Source organism: Colletotrichum fructicola (genome assembly GCF_000319635.2).
Source record: "Colletotrichum fructicola Nara gc5 chromosome Unknown KSG_Nara_v1_contig02, whole genome shotgun sequence".
Classification (NCBI taxonomy): domain Eukaryota; kingdom Fungi; phylum Ascomycota; class Sordariomycetes; order Glomerellales; family Glomerellaceae; genus Colletotrichum; species Colletotrichum fructicola.
Genome location: NW_027094052.1, coordinates 6,485,686 through 6,506,109, shown reverse-complemented (window position 1 = coordinate 6,506,109; position 20,424 = coordinate 6,485,686). Strand labels below are relative to the sequence as shown.

The window sequence follows — 20,424 nt, the reverse complement described above, 5'->3', positions numbered from 1 at the left end:
TCCGTCATTCTCCGTTAGCGCAACGCTTCAAATCCGCCAGTTTGCCCCAATAACTGTGGAGAAGCGGATTTTGTCACCCCTGCAGACGGAGACCCTCTTCCACACGATCGCCATCACCGCCATCATCCACACGGAAGCGTCAAGCAATGCATCAGCAGGGCGGGACGCGCCTCACCGGCGTCGGAATTATGGGCAACTCGCCTCGTCCCGGGGGCCGTATTGAAACTCTCAAAAAGGTGGTGTGTGAATCTCCAACTCGAACCGACATCACCAAACCATCCAGCAGTTGAGAGAACCAGAGAGAGTAGCTGTTGACGGTACAGTGTACTCCCCCGACCGCTCTCACTTTTGGATGAACCACGTGCGACACCAACCACCATGAGTCCTCCCTCAGTTTACGGCCCCACGAGCGCGGAGCTCCCGGGCTCCAGCCTGGCTGCGAATCCCCTCACCGAGTCCACGGCCGCCGCAGCTCAGAGCTGGGACAACGATGACAGCACCATCAAGACGGTGGACGAGCTGGTGCGCCGTCGCGCCCGGGCGCACCCGGACAGTGTCATTGTGTCTTACCCTTCGTCTGGCATCAACTATGTCGACTACACGATGCGACAGCTTGATGTCTTCGCCTACCGCGTTGCCAAGTTCTACGAGCAGCGCATTCCCAGCCGTCTCAACTCCGAGGAGAAGCCGACGACCGTGGCCGTCTTGGGCCCGTCCAACTTTGACTATCTCATCACCATGCTGGCGCTGACCAAGCTCGGCCACACAACGCTGTTCTTGTCGACGAGAATCTCACAGGAGGCCATTGAGTCTCTCATCACAACCACCGGCGCCAAGTTCCTCATTGCCGACAAGAGGTATCTTGAGACGGCCGAGGGTGCCAAGCAGAACCTTTCTTACCTCGATGTCTTTGAGATCGCGGGTCCATCGACCTTTGACTTCCCCATTGAGGTCCATGCTGATACTCAGCTGGACTATGGGCGCGACCTCTCAGTTGAGACGAACAATCTCATTTACATCATTCACTCTAGTGGTAAGTACACATCTACTCATACTTCTGAGAGCCTGACTGACGTTCCTAGGATCAACTGGTCTCCCCAAGCCCATCTACCAGACGCAGAAGTCTGCCATCGCCAACTACTCCAGTAGCATGGATATGAAGGCCTTCATCACTCTGCCTCTGTATCACAACCATGGAATCTGTAACCTGTACCGGGCTATCTATTCTGGAAAGTCCATCCACCTGTACAACGCGGACCTCCCTCTCACCCGGGAGCATCTCACCGGCATCATGCGCAAGCATAACTTTGAGATCTTCTACGGCGTTCCCTACGCGCTAAAGCTTCTCGCCGAGACTGACGAGGGCATGGCTCTGCTGCGTCAGCTGAAGATCGTCATGTACGGCGGCTCCGCCTGCCCTGACGACCTCGGCGACACTCTAGTCAACAACGGAGTCAACCTCGTTGGCCACTACGGAGCGTAGGTGGATTCCCACTCTTCCTTCGTAACAAGACTAACACCGGACAGTACCGAGGTTGGTCAACTGATGACCTCGTTCCGCCCACCTAACGACAAGGTCTGGAACTATGTCCGCGTCCACGACAAGCTCGAGCCGTATCTCAAGTGGATTCCCCGCGGCCCTAATCTGTTTGAGTGCTGCGTCCTGCCGGGCTGGCCGGCGAAGGTTGCCACGAACCAAGACGACGGCTCCTACTGCACCAAGGACCTCTTCGAGCCCCATCCCACGATTCCCAAGGCATGGAAGTACATTGCCCGCTTGGATGACACAATCGCCCTGGTCAACGGCGAGAAGTTCAACCCCGTCCACATGGAGGGTACCATCCGCTCCAACAAGAACATCACCGAGTGCGTCATCTTCGGCGTCGGACGTCCATCCCTCGGTGCCCTCATCGTCCCTGCTCCGGCCCTCGCCGGCAAGACTGATGAGGCGATCCTGGAGGTCGTTTGGCCTGTCGTTGAGGAAGCAAGCCGCAAGGCCGAGGCTTATGCTCGTGTATCCAAGAACATGATCAAGCTTCTTCCCTACGACTGCGCCTACCCCAGGACCGACAAGGGCAGTGTCATTCGCCAGGCCTTCTACAAGAGATACGCCCAGGAGATTGACGAGGTTTACGACAAGGCAGACGCCAGCAGCGGTGACCTGAAGAAGCTCTCCCTGCCTGAGTTGAAGGACTTCATCCGACAGGGGCTCGTCCAGGCCTTGTCCAAGAAGGTTGACATTGACGACGACACCGACTTCTTCTCTCTCGGTCTCGACTCCCTGCAGGCTATCCAGATGCGCTCCGATATCCTCCGAACCATAGACATTGGCGGCAGCAAGCTTGGACAGACCGTCGTCTTTGATCATCCGTCGATCAACAAGCTCAGTGCTTACCTCTTCGGTCTGGGCTCTGGAGAGGGTGTTGCCACTGATGTTCCTATCGAGATTGAGATGAGCGAGCTCATCGAGAAGTACGATACCTTCGAGGCCCCCAAGGCGGCCCGTCGATCTTCCATCGTAAGAATCCCCATTCCGCCCTTCAACAAATGGCAACTAACTTGTTACAGGCTGTCACTGGTGCCACTGGCTCCCTCGGAGCTCACGCCGTCTCCAAGCTCGCCGCTGACCCGACCATCAAGACCATCTACTGCTTCACCCGCGCGTCCTCAGATGCCGATGCCGCTCGTCGTGTGAAGAGCTCTCTCATCCAGCGCCGCCTCTACCACACCCTCCCCGCGACCTCCCGCAGAAAGCTCGTCGCTCTGGCCACCGATCTCGCCGATCCCAAACTTGGTCTCTCGGAAACCGCCTATGGCCAGGTCAAGCAAGACCTCCGCACGGTAATCCACTGCGCCTGGTCCGTCAACTTTAACATGCGCCTCTCCAGCTTCGAGAAGGGCAACATCGCCGGGGTCAACCACCTAATTGCGTTGGCCAAGGCTGCTGGTGATGACGCCTCATCTACCGCCACCTTCAACTTCTGCTCCTCCGTGAGCACCGTCGCTCGCGCCACGACTATCCCCGTCCCCGAGTCTGTCCCCGATTTCGAGTGGGCGCAGGGCATGGGATACGCGCAGTCGAAGTGCGTAGCGGAGCATCTCTGCTCCCGCGCCTCCGCGAAGTCCGGGGTCAAGGCCCGCGTGCTCCGCATCGGACAGATCGTTGCGGACACCGAGCATGGCGTCTGGAACGCGACCGAAGCCATCCCCTTGATGTTGCAGACTGCCATCACCGTCGGCGCGCTCCCCAAGCTCCAGGAGACGCCGTCTTGGCTCCCCGTCGATACCGTCGCCCAGGCTGTCATCGACATCTCCACCTCTGACGCTGACGGTGTCTTCACCAACGTCGCCAACCCGAAGATGTTCAGCTGGACCAATGACTTACTGCCCGCCCTGAAGGCTGCTGGCCTGGAGTTCGAGGAGGTCGAGCCCAAGGAGTGGATTCGTCGTCTTCGTGCGTCAAACCCCGACCCCGCCGCCAACCCGCCCATCAAGCTCGTCGACTTCTTCGCGAGCAAGTATGACAAAGACGAGTTCGCGCCGTCCAAGACCTACGTCACCGACACGGCGTGCTCGCTCTCCCCTGCGCTGGCGGAGGCTCCTGTCTTGACCCAGCAACTCGTCAGCAACTTCGTCCAGTACTTCAAGGCCAACCACTGGATTCAGCAGGCCAAGAACTCCTCAAAGACGGTCATCATGGTTGCTGGACCCTGCGGCAGCGGCAAGTCCACTCTCGCCACCTCTTTGGCCTCGGAGCTCAAGGTTCCCTTCATCGAGGGCGACTCGCTGCACTCCAAGGCAGCTGTTGAGAAGATGGGAGCTAACCTGCCCCTGACTGACGACGACCGCGCTTCGTGGTTGGGTCGCATTGGCAAGCGCGCAGTTGAGACCATCGAGGACCTTGGGTACGACTCTGTCGTTGTAAGCTGCTCGGCGCTGAAGAAGTCTTACCGTGACACTCTGAGAGATGTTGTCTCCAAGAACGAGGGTGCGAGAATAGTCTTCCTTGACATTCAATGTGCGGCCGAGACACTCGTGAAGAGGATGAGTGAGAGGAAGGGGCACTACATGCTTGCGAGCATGGTGGAGGGTCAGGTTGGCGTCTATGAGCCTGCTGGCCTTGAGGAGCTGGATGTCTTCCCTGTTGAGGGCGAGAACAAGCCTGAGGAGGTGTTTGAGGAGGCCAAGTGGCTGCTTGGTCAGATCGGATTGAACTAAATCTCGCATAGAGATAGAATAGCATAGCACATGATTCCGGCGTTTGGCGGCAGAGGGGATATTGGTATAATTATCTCAGTATTATCTTCATATGATTAAGAAAAGCCTTGAAATGGTATCTTTGCAAAACCCGTGTCTGTTGCTTCGCTATGTCTTCGATCCAGTACCACAACAATTGAGGAATCCTTGCCGTTCAGTGTGAAGCGCTATGCCTTTCCCATACCGCTCAACGCGCGGCGGAATATTGTGAGTCCAGTAACGATTTGGGGTTCCTAAACAAGTGTGCCCCGCTGAGTTGAGAGTGTCATGCATTTCGTTCTTGATGAACGGGCAATTATCCTTTGGTCCATGTGGTTTGTCCGCCGGACACCGCCAGACGTAGATTTTCCCGCAGGTATGGCAGTAGTAGTGATCTGCCTTTATCTTATTATTCAAGTCTCTCATGAGTGTGAAAAGAAAGACGTGTCGTTGGCGGGTCGATATCCGTTTCAAAGTGCGACTGAAAAGCAGGATGTGGAGTGGTTTGCAAGTGAGCGCAAGACTGAGTACCGTTTCGGTGGGAAGATGCGATGCGATCTCAAAGATGACGTCGGGGATTTGTTCAAGAAGGGAAGTGATTTCCAGAACGGGAGGCGTGGAGCCAGCCTCGACTGTTCTGGAGGCTGCCATCCCGGTTGTCGTGAGGAAGCTCGCAAGAGCCTAACGGAAGGATGGTAGATCCGTCGGTTTGTGACAGGAAGCGAACCGCCGGAAGGCCGTTTTTGTTCCGAATGGGCACGGCCGGATGTTTTCTCCTGTGATCGATGGTCTGTGGTAGTTGTGTGACGTGCTTCGGACGCGGCCACGGATGGCTTTGACTCGGACAAATTTCGACGACTCAGGGTCTGAACGCAGATTGGGGACGCGGCGGTTGGAGTACCGTACCCATGGAACCGGACTACCGGTCGTTGAATCAAATGCACTACGCCTACATGAGTCAAACGGCTTCTAAAATCGCGTTGAAAGATAACGGTTTGGCGATTCCGGTATAGCTCGTGCGTGGTGGCGTATCTGCCTCTTCTTTGATCGAATGCTATCACTGAGTCAATTCCGGCAGATGCTGTACGCATTAGAGCCGCATCTATGATTGGCAGACCAAGAGGAAAACTTTGATTTCATAGGCCGAGAAAAGTTTTGATGGTTCAGACAAACGGGTCTACCCGTCGCAGTACCGGAAGGGTTCTTTGGCACCAAACAGGTTCTAGAAATCATCTAGCCAAGTTCTTCGTCAAACTTCGAGATGAAAGATGGGTAGAAACGTCATCCATAGTAACAGACGCAGGCAATTACTAAAGTATTGAGACCTGTGATAGTTTGGTCAGCAGCTCATGCTTGCAACATAACACAGGCTTTTGCCTTTGGTTAATGGATGTCGCTGACTAGATCTTTGCTCAGACCATTGTTGTCGAGTGAACATCTGTAGTAGTCTTCAATTCCCATCGTGATGGATGCAATTATTATTTCCAGCAATGCTCATAAAGAAGCTTTACTTGAACTTGCTCTACGACCAGCAGAAGCATAGCATAGTTTCGAACTGATGCTTCTTATGAAATCCCTCAGATCTGATTTTACTCATGGAGGTTGCTAATAGAACTTCGCTTGTATATCGATATTAGTGCAAACTGAAGAAGATTTCCTCGTGCCATGTACATGTTTTATCGCTGGCCCATGTTATCTTTCACTTAAAGATACCTGGGCAACGTATTAGAAACTGCTTCGCACCGCATCAAGAACATATCCTCAAACCCCTGCGTGTTGACATTGTATGGATTTTGGCAGATACTCCCTTCGTCTGAATACAAGATCGCGTTATGGAACACGTACTACATGAGTCTCTTCGCGTGCCTAGATACGCAGCCTTAGAACCAGGGAGTTTTAGCAAACGTCTATTGTGACAGGCGACGATAGCTCTCGATCCAAAAGCTGCACAAAGGCTACAAAAAGTTTTCATGTAATTTTGAGGACAGAAATAAGCCAATATTAAGAAGAACTCCCCTTCTGCAAGTGTCAGTCGTAGGGCTTTGTGTAGTTGCAATAGTTGGAGGTTATTCCGCAACTGGGTGAGCTTGAACCAGGACCCCGACTTCACGGTTATTCAAGGCAGAATCGTCCAAATAAATGATACAAGCATTGGAAGTGAATTCGACTCGAATGCCAAATAGGAAGCTCCGTGAATGGGCTGTTGAGAATGCTTGTGGGAATTTTCGGGATCAAATTGAGGATGCAGTGGCACGGAAGTATTTTGCATCCGAAACATCACACAAGCAACCCAGTTCGGATCCATTTTGACATCAATCTGCAATCTCACTTCAGCAACATCTGGATTGCTTAAATACTCTTCTGCGGCATAATGCTCCCATGTATCGAGAGACAAGGCATATTGTGAATTGCTAGTCAAAAGAGGACGATGCTAAAACCTCTAAGACACTTATTCACAAGACGCACAGTTTATAACCTCACGACATTTCCAAAAGCGGCAGTTTCGACAATGGGAAGCATGCAGCAAGTCTTGGTACACCTGCTCGACGAAGCAGAAGGAAGCTCAGAGCAGGGCCATACACACAACAACTGCCATCACCACCACCACAGCCACATCAAAGATCAATTGGAGGATCTGGAGCCTTCCAGCCACCTGCGGCTACTTCAACAACTACTGTGCGTCCGGCAACCGGAAACCCCCTTGCCGGAGACAATCTTGAGCAACATAGACGCGCTTCTTCGGCAACAACAGTCCCACAGGCTCCTCACGCTTGCCGGTTCAATTCAGCCGACACAAACATTCAAACGAAACAACTCCCGAGATGTCAGAATCACGCTCTGGCAAGGTGACATCACGACGCTGTCCGGCATCACCGCCATCACCAATGCCGCTAACGGTCTAGGTCTCGGATGCTTCCAACCTTCTCACCGCTGCATAGACAATGTGATTCACGCGGCTGCAGGTCCCCAGCTGCGGGACGCGTGCTACCGAATCATGGAGTCAAGGGGCCGAGAAATCGAGCCGGGCGAGGCGATCGTTACTGAGGGCTACTGTTTGCCCGCAGAGCACGTCGTGCACACGGTTGGACCGCAACTGCAACGCGGCTCGAAGCCGACCGAGACGCAGACTGCGCAGCTCGCCCAATGCTATCGCTCCGTGCTCGACGCCGTGGAAGCTTTGCCCGCGACGCCGGATGGCAGGAAAATCGTCGCCTTCTGCGGGATCTCGACCGGGTTGTTCGCGTTCCCGGCGCGAGATGCGGCATCTGTCGCGGTGAAGACCGTTGCAGATTGGCTCGAGCACCACGAGAGTACGTCCATCACCGATATCATCTTCAACACCTTTACGGATGCAGATCATGCCATATACCAGGAGATCCTGGCCTCGCCTCCCCCGCAGACACCAGGGATCGGGATGTCGCCAACCCCGCCAAGTGTAAATCACCCGCACCGGCAGTCGCCGTTGATCCAGTGCGACTCGTTGGACCGCGCCAGGCAGTGGTTAACGACGGCAGATGCTGTCATCGTAAGCGCTGGTGCCGGGTTATCTGCTTCCGATGGTTTGGATTATACTTCAACGGCGTTGTTTGCCAAGCACTTTCCCGGTTTCCTCAAGTACGGGCTGCGAACTCTGTACAGTGTCTTCGGCTTCACTGGCTGGCCGACCGAACAGGTACGATGGGGCTACTATTTCACGCATCTTGGCATGGTCAGCTCATGGCCAAAATCCCCGATGTATGGGACGCTGATATCCTGGCTGGACACGTTTGGCGAGAACGCGCATGTCAGGACTTCGAACGCCGACGGTCTCTTCGGCGCAAATGGTTTGTCGCCTGAGAAGCTGTCAACGCCGCAGGGCTCGTACTCCGTGTTCCAATGTCTGGCAAATTGCAGACCGGAGGCGACGGTGCTCTCTGGACCACTCGTCGCCGACGCGCAATCGTCGCTAGATCCGGTATCTCAAATCTTGACAGACCCGAGCAAGGTGCCCCTTTGCAAGTTCTGCGGCGGAAAGATGAACATCTGCGTGCGAGCCGGGCATTGGTTCAACGAGAAGCCTTTCCAGGAGGGGGAGTCGAGATGGAAGCAGTTTCGCAGGAACATTGTGCATCGTGAGAACAAGACGACAGTGATCCTGGAGCTTGGCGTCGGGATGTCGACGCCGGGCGTATTGCGGTGGCCCAACGAGGATCTGGTAATGAGATGCGGGGGGAAGGTGAAGCTGGTGAGGGTGGGCATGGGACCTGAGACGGCCGTCCCGTGGGATCTGGAAGATGCCGGATTGGCAACGAGCATCGATGGCGACATCACGACAGTGGTGAGCGAGCTGCTGAGTTGAGCGTAAGCGAAAGTTAAGACGGAGGGGGCCAAAGAACTATTCCTTCACAGGAGGAAACATCGGTCGAGGAGATAGGGCGTCTCATCCCTAGCTTCAGATGATAAGACGAAGGCACACCAGTAGAGTCTATCCCATCAACCAGTTGACTCGTCGATATCTCTCAACAATGACAGGCTCGTGAATCTCAAAGTGAAATGTCAGAAACGTGCCTCATAAGATAGTAACTGTGGACCTGCATCCCGCCACCACCTTGAATGAAAGAGGCAAGCGGCTCATGGAGAGTTTGATTCGTCCCTTGCAGAGTGCATGAACTAAACAACTTTGGGCAAATGCCTCGCCCAGGGCCCCAAAGACTGCGAAGCTTTCTTCTCGCGCCAAGAATAATACAAGGTACTTCGTCCTCCGAGCCTTGGGAACGGCCGGCTCGGAAGCTGCTTCAGCGCCTCGTCCAAGTCAAGTTTTGCCGCGCCTCAGGTGGCCTCGTCCTGGCCTTACACTCTTGGCGCGTAATGCAACACTGCGCGAGGTGGCAGTGAGTGTGTGGCCGTGTAGTCGCCCCCCAGCCCTGTTGGGCCTTGAAGCAAAGCTCAGCTTTTTCCAGAGACTTGCCCATCCCCCTCCTAAAGTTTCCTAGTTAGGCTGGCCTGGCTGTCAAACGTGCTTCTCAGCCCTCCGTCACTCACACACGGTCGAAGCGTATATCGTAGGGCGGGCTTGGTTGCTCTTGGCAGGAGAAGATCAAACTCGCTTGCGGCGCCAGTGCGCGTCAGGTCACGAGCGGGCATTTTAGGCCTGGAAACTCGACTCGCGCACCCGCCCGCGTAAGGTGGGAGCTGCCGGTAAATCATTCGTATCGACCCCACTGACATCACAGGGGCTGAGCTCACTGTTGGTTGCGATTGGTGGCCCAGATGGTGATTGATCTACAGCAGGCATCGAAGCGGCGGGATTGCAAATCATTATGGTAAGGGGTAAGGCTGCTGGCATAAGTCGCGTGGTGATGGCCTCAAGGGATGTGAAGGGGAGGGGAGGGAATGGGCCGGGCGGAGGCCCACCGGCGCCCGGCCGAGAGCGGGTGGATCCGCCCAGCCGGTTGTCGGCCCCGAGTCGGGAGACACGATGGCCAGCAGCCATCGGAAGGGGCTGAGCGATGTCACTCAAGGCTCGCGGCCCAAACGCTCCGATGTGGCTGGGAGGCAAGAAACACACGCAGAGAGAGAGAGAGAGAGGTCTGAGAGCATGCAGGATGCAGCAGAGCCAGCCCGGCTAGTGAGTTTTTCGGTTGGTAAGGTAGCCGACGGTCCCGGCATCTTGGCCAAGCAACGGCTGGGACTCAGAAGAGACTGGATGGATGTGCGCTCGCGCTGCGAAAGTCCGCACACACGCACGCATATCGAGACAGAAACTCGGCATCACAGTCGCCCACGAACCAACGGGCGTCTTTCTCATGTTCGAAAAGAGCCAGACCCTTGAAGCAGCCCCCCACTCCGCAGGCCCCGTAGACAAAATAAGCCTGAATTTGCCGTCATGTTTCTAACGTAACCATATTGCCCAAGCTTAATTCCCCCCGGCCTTCTTTTCCTAAGAAGCAGTATGCGAGCGGGGGCGCCGTGGTCCTGTTCCAGGTGTGCCACGGTGAAGCACAGACTTGTCGAATCACAGCAGACGACTCATGAGCGTTGCAGCGCTATCCCTCTCTACGGAATCGCTCCGACTGCTTCGTGTCCCATTCATCCAAGCGGTGACCCCTGTATCAAGTCCTCCAACTTGCCTCTTGTTTCCCTGTCGGCCGTGTCTAGAATTGCCATGCCTGCATCGGAGACTGAGAGAACCGACACACCCTGCCCATGATTCCCCCAATGGCGAACTGCCCGTATTCCCCAGATCTGCCCAGCATTGTTGCAAACCACTCCGGCCAGGTCGCTCTGCCTGCCTCCTGGCCCCCTCACGATGTCTTCAGGGGGGGCCTCTTTGGCAGATCCACCAGAAACGAGAAACAGCATCCTGGTGCATCACGACATACGCCAGAAATGACCGGCGGCTCATGCATCTGCCATGGGTCGTGCTCTGCAATGATTCAAAGGATCAGCACAGCGATGTCTCAATCTGCGCCTCCTGTCTAAACGATGATGCCTGCATCGATCAAGTCACAAAGCCTCCCGGCTCGGAGTCTTCCATCCCCCTTCCTGATTCTGGACTATCGCCCCCCCTTGCCTCCCAGCCCTCCCCTCCGTTGACATATTGGGAATGGCGCCTGAGCTAAAATGTCCGGAGACTTCTCAGTGGATGAGTCAAGTGGCTTCGGCAAACCAATGAGGCAATGAGCCGCGCGAGACTGCCATACCAAGCAACGGGACGCTGAAGCTTGCCCTGGCGTGCCTGGCACTAAGCGCTAGTTCCCGCGAGTTGTGTATGCATAGCATCGCTGCATCCTGCAGGGACTTTGTATCTTCACCGTCGATTCTGTTCTGTCCCGTTGTGGAAATCCATCCGCCGTTGCAGCAACGAGACTGCATAGTAGCATGAGAGAGCCCGGACTCTAGACGACGGGCATGGCTATGTATCCAACGTGACATCTCAACTCCTGGTCTTAGTGCGTATCCACCGTCGTCCGCTGTCGAAATGGCCCTCGGTGCAACCGTTGTCAATGTGAATGGGGGGCCCCAAGGGCTTCTGTTCCAGAACATTGAGATGATAGCCGTCACCGTGAGACTCTCCATATCTGCCCTCTGTTTGGCTGCTAGTTTCTCTACACCCTTACTATGGACGAACTTTGCTGCAGGCCGAGCGCAGCTTCATGGCAACGCTGGCTGGAAACAGGCATACCCTCCTTCGTCTCGCCTTTCCCGCAGGAGCACCGCACGGTTAAATTCGACCGGAGTGAGGTTTTGGACTCTCTGGGTGGGGAGGTGGGAAAGGAAGGGATGTTTGATCTGGCAAGGGGTCTCTGCCTCTTCCGCCGTGGGCCTGGATAGAGTAATGGTACGGGCGTGGCGCAGATCCTGGAACATCATCCCGCCCAACGATGTGCGACAAACGTTTTCTGATCTGCGACAGTGTTTCTCCCCCTCCCTACCACCTGGGGAGGGGCACGCGATCGCGATGCGATTGGCTCTTCAACAAACTCTGCACCCCGGTCGCTTCCACACAGAGCCTCTTCGACGATCCGAATCGGTAAAGGCCCAGTTTCGAACTTGTCTCCATCACGAGATGCGGTCGTGGTCGCCGTGTTTGGCCTCAACTTTTGGGCGCCTACCATAGAACAATCCTAACAGTATGCTTGATCTTGGGTCGCTGCCAGCTGGAATACCACCAGGCCAACAGACGGTGGGACGTGCATCTCAACCCTGGTATCGTCGACGACTGGGAGGGAGGCGGGAGGCTGGAGATTCGCCTGATGCTGCTTTCCCCTTGCGCTCATGGTGGGATGCAAAGGTTGCACGTCTGAAAGTCGTGAGAGTTTCTTGAGTACAAAAGCAGACGAGAATCCCATGCTTCACCAGCCTTTCTTCCCTCATCAGCATCAACAGTTCACTCTTCAGCAGTCTCTTCAGTTCTTCTCTCTCTTTAGGTTTCTCTTCCTCCTCCGGCAGGATTCAATAGTCTTAACCTCCTCTGGCAAGGAGCTTCTTATTATCTAACTTAGTCAACATGTCTCTCAGAGCCGCCGTCGCTGCCTCCGTCCTCGCCGCCGCCCAGTTGGTGGCTGGCCACGCTGCCATCATTGGGGCCACCGGTGAGCTTGGCGGATCTGCCATGGCTCTCGGCGTCGACCCCAGCACTCCCCGTGACGGCACTCGTCGCGATCCCTTCCAGGCCGATTCCACCCGCTTCAAGGGTGCCTCCGCCGACACCTTCGGCGAGACCGTTGGCGCTGGCCAGAACGATCTCGAGACTGGCACCAAGGCCATCATGGCCATGACTGGCGACCAGCTTCCCCAGGTCCGCGCTGGCGGAACCATCGACATGACTCTCCACCAGGTCAACGGTGATGGTGGTGGCCCCTACGACTGCATGATCAACGGTGATGCCACTGGTGCCACCTGGACCAACATCAACGTCGTCACCACTCCCCCGGGTCAGAACTCCCGCAACCGTGTAAGTAAACCCATTTGGCGGTGTCCACTACAGACAACTGACATTCACTCAGGATGGTGCCATGACCGACTTCCCTCTCAGGGCCCAGATCCCCGCTGACCAGGCTTGCACTGGTACCGTTGCTGGACAGAACAACGTCTGCTTGGTCCGCTGCCAGAACGCCGCTCGCGCCGGCCCCTTCGGCGGTGTCGTTCCTGTCCAGATGAACCAGCCTGGCAACACCCCCGCCGCGGCTCGCCGCAACCTCGCCCGCGCCGTTCAGGAGACTGAGCAGGCCTTCAAGCGCATGATGAAGCGCGCCACCGAGGCTGAGATCGAGGATGAGGAGTAAATGGGTTCACATGCACATATTCCAAGATTGAGAACTGGTGGGATTGGTAGTCTTTCTTTGGAGGATCATCTGTAACAGTACTGGTACTGATAATGAGATATGACTGCCTGCTCTAGCTGGAGTATGGACTTTCTTAATCACTCGTTTGGCAATACATCTTGGTGCTGACTCAACTATTGCCTGCCTCTTCATTGTGATCTTTGTTTTGTTTCCTTTCTCTTCAAATTGTGTCATGATCTCTTCAGCGATTGCTCTCACCAGTGTTCACCTCGACCCCACTTCGCTCTCACCCCTCGGACGGTTACTATTACTTCTCTCACTCGGGTTACACAAGATCACCCAGTATTTTCCCTCTTGTCCGTTTTCCTCTTCAACCAAATGCGCGTATGACCTGCGTCGTCTAGTCGTAGTTGGGATCTGTTTCGAATACCGACCTTCCAACCAGCTCTAAGTTCATCAGCCTGATTATCTGAGACCGGATGACAACCATAATTTGGCGTTTGTTCTAGTGCATTTACCCCGTCTCTTCATCACCAGAATACTGGGAGCACTTGACGATTCATGGAACGTGAAACGAAACAGTGGTCCAGATGACACGGGCCACACACCACCAAAGCTCGTCAAAGCGCGTGGGCGGTCGTTGTTAAAGTTAGGGAATGAAACGGTTTGGTCTCTTCAGACGAATTAGGAAATAAGTAAGCTTCCTGTTCCTGGAGGAGGGATCTTCGGGCCCTCTCGTTACTCTCGTCATATCGGCACTAGCATCCGACTTTTCTTGACAGTTGAGTTAACTTCAGGGCAAAAGCTGTCGGCTAGTCTTTTGGTTGCGGACCTGCATATTCCTCTTCACGGGATGTTCGAGAGCCGCGTCGAAGCCATGGATGTTCGTGGATTCGGCGTGGAAAAGGGCGCCGATGGTCAGCATTTAGGCTCGTAATAACATCCCATGTGTGCAATAACAGAGTGGGACGGAGTGGATAAGGCCCAACTGGATGGCAGGCGGACGATCGTGTGGTCCATCCGTTGAACGGTAAAACTCGCTGTTTCCGCGGGGGTATTATGATTCGCGTGTATGATTGTCTGCCCGCCCGCGATGTGCCGCGCTTGCCGTGGAGCCACTCAAATCAGACCGCCCCGCGGCCGTAGTCCCAGATGAGAGATCCCACTTGACGTTGGAGATGGGGGACGTCGTAGTGAAGGAAAGCTTCCAAGATTAGAATGTGACGATAAGTCATTTCTATCTAGGAGGGTCACGATAGTTGGCACCATGAGAACTAAGATGCGCGAGAACGAGCAGCTCGTGCTCCGTCTGCGGGCGACTCGCCCACAGGTATCCATGTTAGTCAACCTAGGAGTCTTGAGCCTGATCAGATTGAGAAGCACTCGAAGATTATGTATACGCATCGCATCTGAGCTAGCTGTCGCTGGCATAATTTGGGAGGCGTCGCATAATTGCAGGCGGCGGTCTGGGATGAACGTGTCTTGACAAGCACTTTTGGACGGGTGATTCTTTTCTCGGGCAATTTCATGCAGAACCTGGATTCCATAGTAAGTGCAAGTCGGTAACGAATGATAGAGACACAGCTTGAGTTTGGGATCAGATTATCAACCATTAGTTCTCGCCAGATGACAGTGTTTGCCAAAGCTGGCTTTCACCTCAAGCTTCCCAAACATTTTCCGTATAGACGTCATACCCAATTCTACGGTACCTTTCTGAGAGGCATTCTTATGACGTCTCAACATCACCATGAGATAACCTCCGGTAACGCTGGCTAGCTTTGATGTGTCGTCACCAAGATTATATCATGAATGAGGCGGGATAGTTCCTTGGCTTCGGTCTTTCACTTTGGAGCACGGCTTGAGCGACTTGAAGACTTCCTAGTCAGAAGTTAGGGACCCCCCCCCCCCCCAAAGGCATCAAGAAGTGTGTATGATTCATACTAAAGACTGATTTTCATCAGCACAAAGTAGGCATACATCAGATCGTGGTCTACACAAGAGAAGAAGGTTATCTCTACGCTCGTCCCTCAGGAAGGCGTAGGTTTTCAGAGAGGATGGAGGCCTGAGCGTTGAACATGACGTAGAGACGTATCCTGGGCAGCCCTTCTAGAAGGCTTCTTTCCTCGATCCGTGCCCTGCTGGGTGTTGATCGTGACTTTGCCACAGAAGATTCCGTTAGTCAACACAGTATGCCAAAGTGCATAAGGGGGTAAAAGAATGAAACAAGAGTTTCTGTCGGTCAATCATGTGACAAGTCTTGAAAACAAACAGTCGAGAGCTTGTTGAGAAGATGGTAGCCCAGACAACTGAGAATCCGAGCAGTTGCCACCCGCTGAAAATACTCAATTGACAACCGCTATTTCTGTTGCCGATTCAAAGAGTCAACGACAAGTGGAATAGCGGAATGTTCTTTGCTGTTCAAAGTACAAATAATCCAATTTGCGACGCTGTCGAAGCTTACCTTGGACTTCAAGAGCCAAATGTCGTTCCTGGTCAAGTCAACGTTTGGGCGTTTATTAGGCGACGAACACTGACAAACACTATGTTCATTTGAATGAAATCTCATTTATTTTAATCAAAATGGCAGTTGTTTTGTCACGTAAGGTACCTAGGCAGACAACAATTAGGGCTGGATTACTCCAGCGTTCGTGACCGTAATCAACTAGCGCGGTTGTGAAAGCGGTGGAGCCAAGCTTGAAGTTCAACCCAATAACATGGAGATCGGCAACGTATCTCCGTGCCAAGTAAACAGATGCAGGAATTTTTCCGTGTCGGATTTTCGACCGGCAATTTTTCAATGATCAGATAACTTATCGCTAGCCAAGAGATCCAGGCTTGTCATGCCAAGCTTTGTCTCTTGGCGTTTACTCGTTAACACGACAAAACTTTCACCATGATCCACCACGCTTTCACCGCTCTTATCCTCGGTGCTCGGGGAACGTAAACAGCACTGAGGCTCATCCGAAGCTCGGAGATGATCAACCTCAAATTGCCTAACATCATGGAATTCCGTTTCTGAGCACAGTGAGATTTTCAAGTGGATGCTGATTTGCCCCAGAGGCATCGACCACGTTGCCGTCTAACTGGATACTGTTGTTTTTGAGTTGCCTGATGGGGCTCAATGCCTCCAGATATCCACTTTGAGACCCCCGTTCCCTGTATTTCTTCTGCAACTCATTACCTAACACCCCTGAAGCGACCGCTGTTCTCAATGAACCAGCTTCCTTTTTCTTCCTACAACCGATGGTGCCATCTCTCGTCACGCAAGTCTAAGACCATTCTAATGCAGGCCGAGAGAATGTTTTAATACTAGAATTACCGTTGATATGTTGATAAGAAGTTGAAAGCCGACGCTCGCTTCTTTATTTCAAAGCCGGGTTCCCCGCGGTCCCGATGCCGGGTGTCTGTAAAAGACCGGCCCGGTGAACCCCTGGTCAAGTCCCCTCTTGCCAAGACACCAACGATATGAGATTTTGGGTAACGAGAGTGAACAAGAACTCTAAAACCCAGGACAGTGACATACGCGCGATTACTTTTCCCGCGATCTTGTTTGCTCGGCTGCGCCACCCTCGTGCGTTCATCCCACGTTGTTGCAGTGACAGCGGAGCCGGGCCCTGATAGTCGGTAACCGAGCCTCTGGGCATGACACAAGAAATCGACTAAACCCAGCCTCCACGCCGAGAGACCTTCGGTAACGGGACCGGTCTTAATCTAAATAGATGATAGGCAGGTTTCAAATGGTCTGCTAAGCCTTTGTAATAACCATCAAGGTGCTTGATGGCACTTCACTCGGTTGAGCCTCATGAACGTCGGAGAGCCGTAGTCGGGGCATTTGAATAAGAGCGGACAGACTTGCACGCTACCCTTGGGTCTTTGTTCTGATCAGCTCTTCACTTTTTCTCGTCTTCTCGCCAATCAACAAGACAACATGGCGGCTCGGTGGTCTACTCTCCTTACTGCTGCAGCAACTCTCTGCCAATCAGCGGTTGCAGAGCCTGTCTTCCGGGACACCATCTCCTTCAAGGGGCCATTTGAAGTCGAGAGCAATGGCATTCGCAATATCAATATCGAGTACAACGGATCTCCCGATGGCGAGCTTTCCATTGTCTACGGCGGTTGCGACTTAAAGTCTCCCCAGGATGCACACCACAAGATCGGCCGGACCCACATTGGATCTCACCCGGCGGCCAAGCGTCATCTTGAGTGGACTGACCAGCGGCCTACCAAGTTCGTTTGGATGGTGCCTGAAGATGTGACCTCGGGATGTTTGCATGCCTTTGTCGACAACCAGCTCGTCGGCCGCTCTACGGAGCACGTCGTCAAAAGCCGAAAGATGAGGAAACGCGCCACATTCGCTGACTCCACCGACCCTATGGGTCCCTGGTTTGACGGCGTTGAATACCTCAAGCAAAAGCAGCCCGATGAGGTTTTTGTTGCGTCCGTCAAGAACAAGACGTTTGGCATCTTGGGCGCTGGTATTTCCGGTCTCCACACTGGTGTAAGTGGTTTTCGGACTCTGAATTGGGGAAGTCTCGCTGACGAAGGTTTCAGTTGCTGCTTGACTCGGTTGGCATCCATAATTGGAAGATCCTGGAGTCGTCCGACAGAATTGGTGGTCGCATTCGCACCACTTACTTGAACGGCACCTCTTGGGATGAGGGTCAACATCATGAACTGGGTCCTATGCGGTTCCCCCATTCGATCCATGATCCCGAAACGAACGAGACGTATCCCATCAACGACCAGAAGATGATTTATCAGCTTGCTGATGTCCTCAACAATATCAACAAGGACGCCGATCCTGCCCTGCAAATCAATTTCATCCCATGGCTTCAGGTTTCGGACAATGCGCCAGTTGCGACAAAGCAGCGTCGTCCCGATGGCACGGTTCCAGGTCGCAAGGAAATTGCTGCGGATCCTTCGCTTCAGAGCAACACCACCTACTCCAACACGACTGCCGTCAAGGAAGCGATTGCAGCGCTGGATGATTTCAAGGATTTGACTCCTGAGAAGGCGAAGTTCTACGCCACCAATGTCTTCCAGGCCCACAAGCAAGCCGTTGAGCAGGGCATGTTCGACTTCAGCGAGGTTGAATATTTAAGATATGTGATGAAGACAGACCTCAATGTCACCGATGAGGCTACCCCTTCCAACGTGGTCTGGCCGATGTGGGAGTTTGAGACTGTCTACTTCATGGCCAATGAGTGGCGTACTGTTGATGGTGGCATCAGCCGTCTTCCCGCTGCCTTTGAGAACATCGTCAAGGACCGTATTGCCTACAAGACCAAGGTCTTCAGCGTTCAGTACAACGAGGAAGAGAACAACCTAGACGTGACCTGGCGCCAGACGGGCAGCAACCCTTGGTTGAAGAACACCACCACCGAGACTTTCGATTACGTTTTCAATAGCGTTCCTCTGAATGTTCTCAAGTACTGGAAGCTGCCGCCTCACTCCAGTCTGATGCGCCGCGCCATCGAGCGCACCGTCTTCCTGGGTGCTGTAAAGGTTGCGATGCAGTATAAGACCCGCTTCTGGGAGCACCTCGAGCACCCCATCATTGGTGGCTGCGGACGTACCGACATCTACGGTATTGGCCAGATTTGCTACCCCTCTTACAATATCAACGCCACCGGTCCTGGAGTTATGCTCACTTCTTATGCACCCGATGCTGATGCCGTTGTTGCCTGCTCGATGCCTGCTGAGGAGCATATTGCATATATCCATCAGGCCATGGTTGAGATCCACGGCCCGATTGCCGACGAGATGTGGACGGGCAACTACGAGCGTCACTGCTGGGAGCAGGATGAGCACCACGCTGGTGCTTTTGCTGTACCTATTGTTCCCCAGCAACAGCTCTACCTGCCTGCTTTCTGGCAGACGGAGTTCAACACGGTCTTCATCGGTGAGGCTACGAGCTTCACCCACTCATGGGTCTTCAGTGCCCTTGAGAGCTCTACTCGTGGCACTGTACAGATGCTGCTTGACCTCGGACTTGTTGATGAGGCCAAAGAGATTACCCGTACCTGGATGGCCAGGTGGATCAGCGTCTAATGCGGTGATCAAGACTCTCACGGCTAGTAAGAGATTCCTGGTTGAATAGCATGGATTGATGTAATGAAGAAACGCACAAGGAGGGTGCTAGTAATGGTCCAGGCGGGATGATTGATGACGAATGTGTATAGAAAGTTATTGACCCAACGTTCATATCTTACTTATCTCAGGCCCTTGCTCTCGTGAATTCCCACGCCAAAGCATCTCAGTTCTTTAGTACGCGAGATAAAACAGGATCAACAGACCGAACCAGGCGGCTATGTACAATTGTGACACGAGAGAGAATGATAATCTGCTTGCGACAGACTCGGAGTCGGAGCTCGACCCAGACGCGTCAGATTGAAGATCCCAAGTCAAATTGACACTTGTTGACTGCGTTTCACCAATGAAGCCTACTCCGCCAACATAGTCGTCAAAGGCCCATTTGATGGACAAGCCATCATCGCTGTATAGTGAGTTGAGATTGTCCTCGCCCATTGCTGTAATTTCATCCCCGTCGCTGTCGATCACACGAGCTTGGGTGAGACGCCCTGTCGACATGCGCGCGTTTGCTTCGTAACCCATGCCATCTAGGTCACCGAAGGGGGCAATGACGACGGTGGTTTTGTTGTCCAACGTCCGTCGAACAGCAGTTTCAGATCCTGATACCAGGGATTCTGCTCTGGTCTGTAAGGTGCTCGCACCTCCGTTTTGACAAGACTGAAGATCCGCCGGCTGCACAGTTGAGCAGTCGAGATTCGACACCCGCACAATGAACTGGTCGTCTGGCTTGATGTTGTTATCTCTGTACCACGAGTTGAGGTAGTATCCTTGTAGCTGATTCTCCCAGCCAGTCACACAGCGGATCCAGGCACCATCACGACCTTCTACAGTCGACTTGAAGGGGAACTCGTCGCATTCAGTCCGTCTGCCAGCTTCGGCGCCAGATGACTTGGTCACACCTTTACAACATCCTCGGCATCCTGATCCGCGGCCTCGTTGGCGTGAACAGCGTTGGCCGTCACCAGCGTAAGTAAGAACTATCTCTTGCGCTGAGTGTCCAAGTTTATGTCGAATGCCTGTAGGTCTTGTCAGCCATGTGTGAGAATTGCACCTGATGGCCAGAGACAAACCAAGACAGATATTGATCGGAATCTAAAACATACTGTAAGCCAAGACTCAGGGTATGATAGGGCAGCAACTTACGTCAGGTGCCACTATAGGGCTGATGTAGACGAATTCCATGACTGGTAGATTCGAGGAAGTAGGCTGTGGAATACCCGTCGCCGATACATGTTTGCATTCGGAGCTAGTCGCACTTCCGGTGGCAGTTGACGTCGGTATGTTTGGCGTCTGAATCTTTGGTGTCGTCAGGCTTGGTGGAGCTGTT

General features: G+C 53.8%; 5 protein-coding genes across 5 annotated transcripts; 4 read left to right on the top strand and 1 right to left on the bottom strand.

The window, feature by feature from the left end:
• Positions 1 to 378: 378 nt before the first annotated feature.
• On the top strand, positions 379 to 4,218 carry CGGC5_v004633 (Adenylate-forming reductase Nps11; the record flags this gene model as incomplete). Its single annotated transcript, XM_032022094.1, has 4 exons — positions 379 to 1,033; positions 1,083 to 1,479; positions 1,528 to 2,518; positions 2,569 to 4,218. 4 exons carry the CDS (start codon positions 379 to 381, stop codon positions 4,216 to 4,218), a joined length of 3,693 nt encoding a protein of 1,230 aa, XP_031881011.1.
• Positions 4,219 to 6,745: 2,527 nt separating this feature from the next.
• Positions 6,746 to 8,575, top strand: CGGC5_v004632 (Protein-ADP-ribose hydrolase; the record flags this gene model as incomplete). The annotated part of the gene is made up of 1 exon (XM_032022093.1): positions 6,746 to 8,575. The coding sequence occupies one exon, from the start codon at positions 6,746 to 6,748 to the stop codon at positions 8,573 to 8,575; it is 1,830 nt and encodes a 609-aa protein (XP_031881012.1).
• Positions 8,576 to 12,226: 3,651 nt separating this feature from the next.
• Positions 12,227 to 13,004, top strand: CGGC5_v004631 (uncharacterized protein; the record flags this gene model as incomplete). The annotated part of the gene is made up of 2 exons (XM_032022092.1): positions 12,227 to 12,673; positions 12,726 to 13,004. 2 exons carry the CDS (start codon positions 12,227 to 12,229, stop codon positions 13,002 to 13,004), a joined length of 726 nt encoding a protein of 241 aa, XP_031881140.1.
• A 3,928-nt stretch (positions 13,005 to 16,932) lies between these two features.
• Positions 16,933 to 19,055, top strand: lox-4 (L-amino-acid oxidase; the record flags this gene model as incomplete). Its single annotated transcript, XM_032022091.1, has 2 exons — positions 16,933 to 17,502; positions 17,556 to 19,055. The coding sequence occupies 2 exons, from the start codon at positions 16,933 to 16,935 to the stop codon at positions 19,053 to 19,055; spliced, it is 2,070 nt and encodes a 689-aa protein (XP_031881141.1).
• A 213-nt stretch (positions 19,056 to 19,268) lies between these two features.
• On the bottom strand, positions 19,269 to 20,279 carry CGGC5_v004629 (uncharacterized protein; the record flags this gene model as incomplete). The annotated part of the gene is made up of 3 exons (XM_032022090.1): positions 19,269 to 20,113; positions 20,168 to 20,189; positions 20,241 to 20,279. 3 exons carry the CDS (start codon positions 20,277 to 20,279, stop codon positions 19,269 to 19,271), a joined length of 906 nt encoding a protein of 301 aa, XP_031881136.1.
• Positions 20,280 to 20,424: the final 145 nt, after the last annotated feature.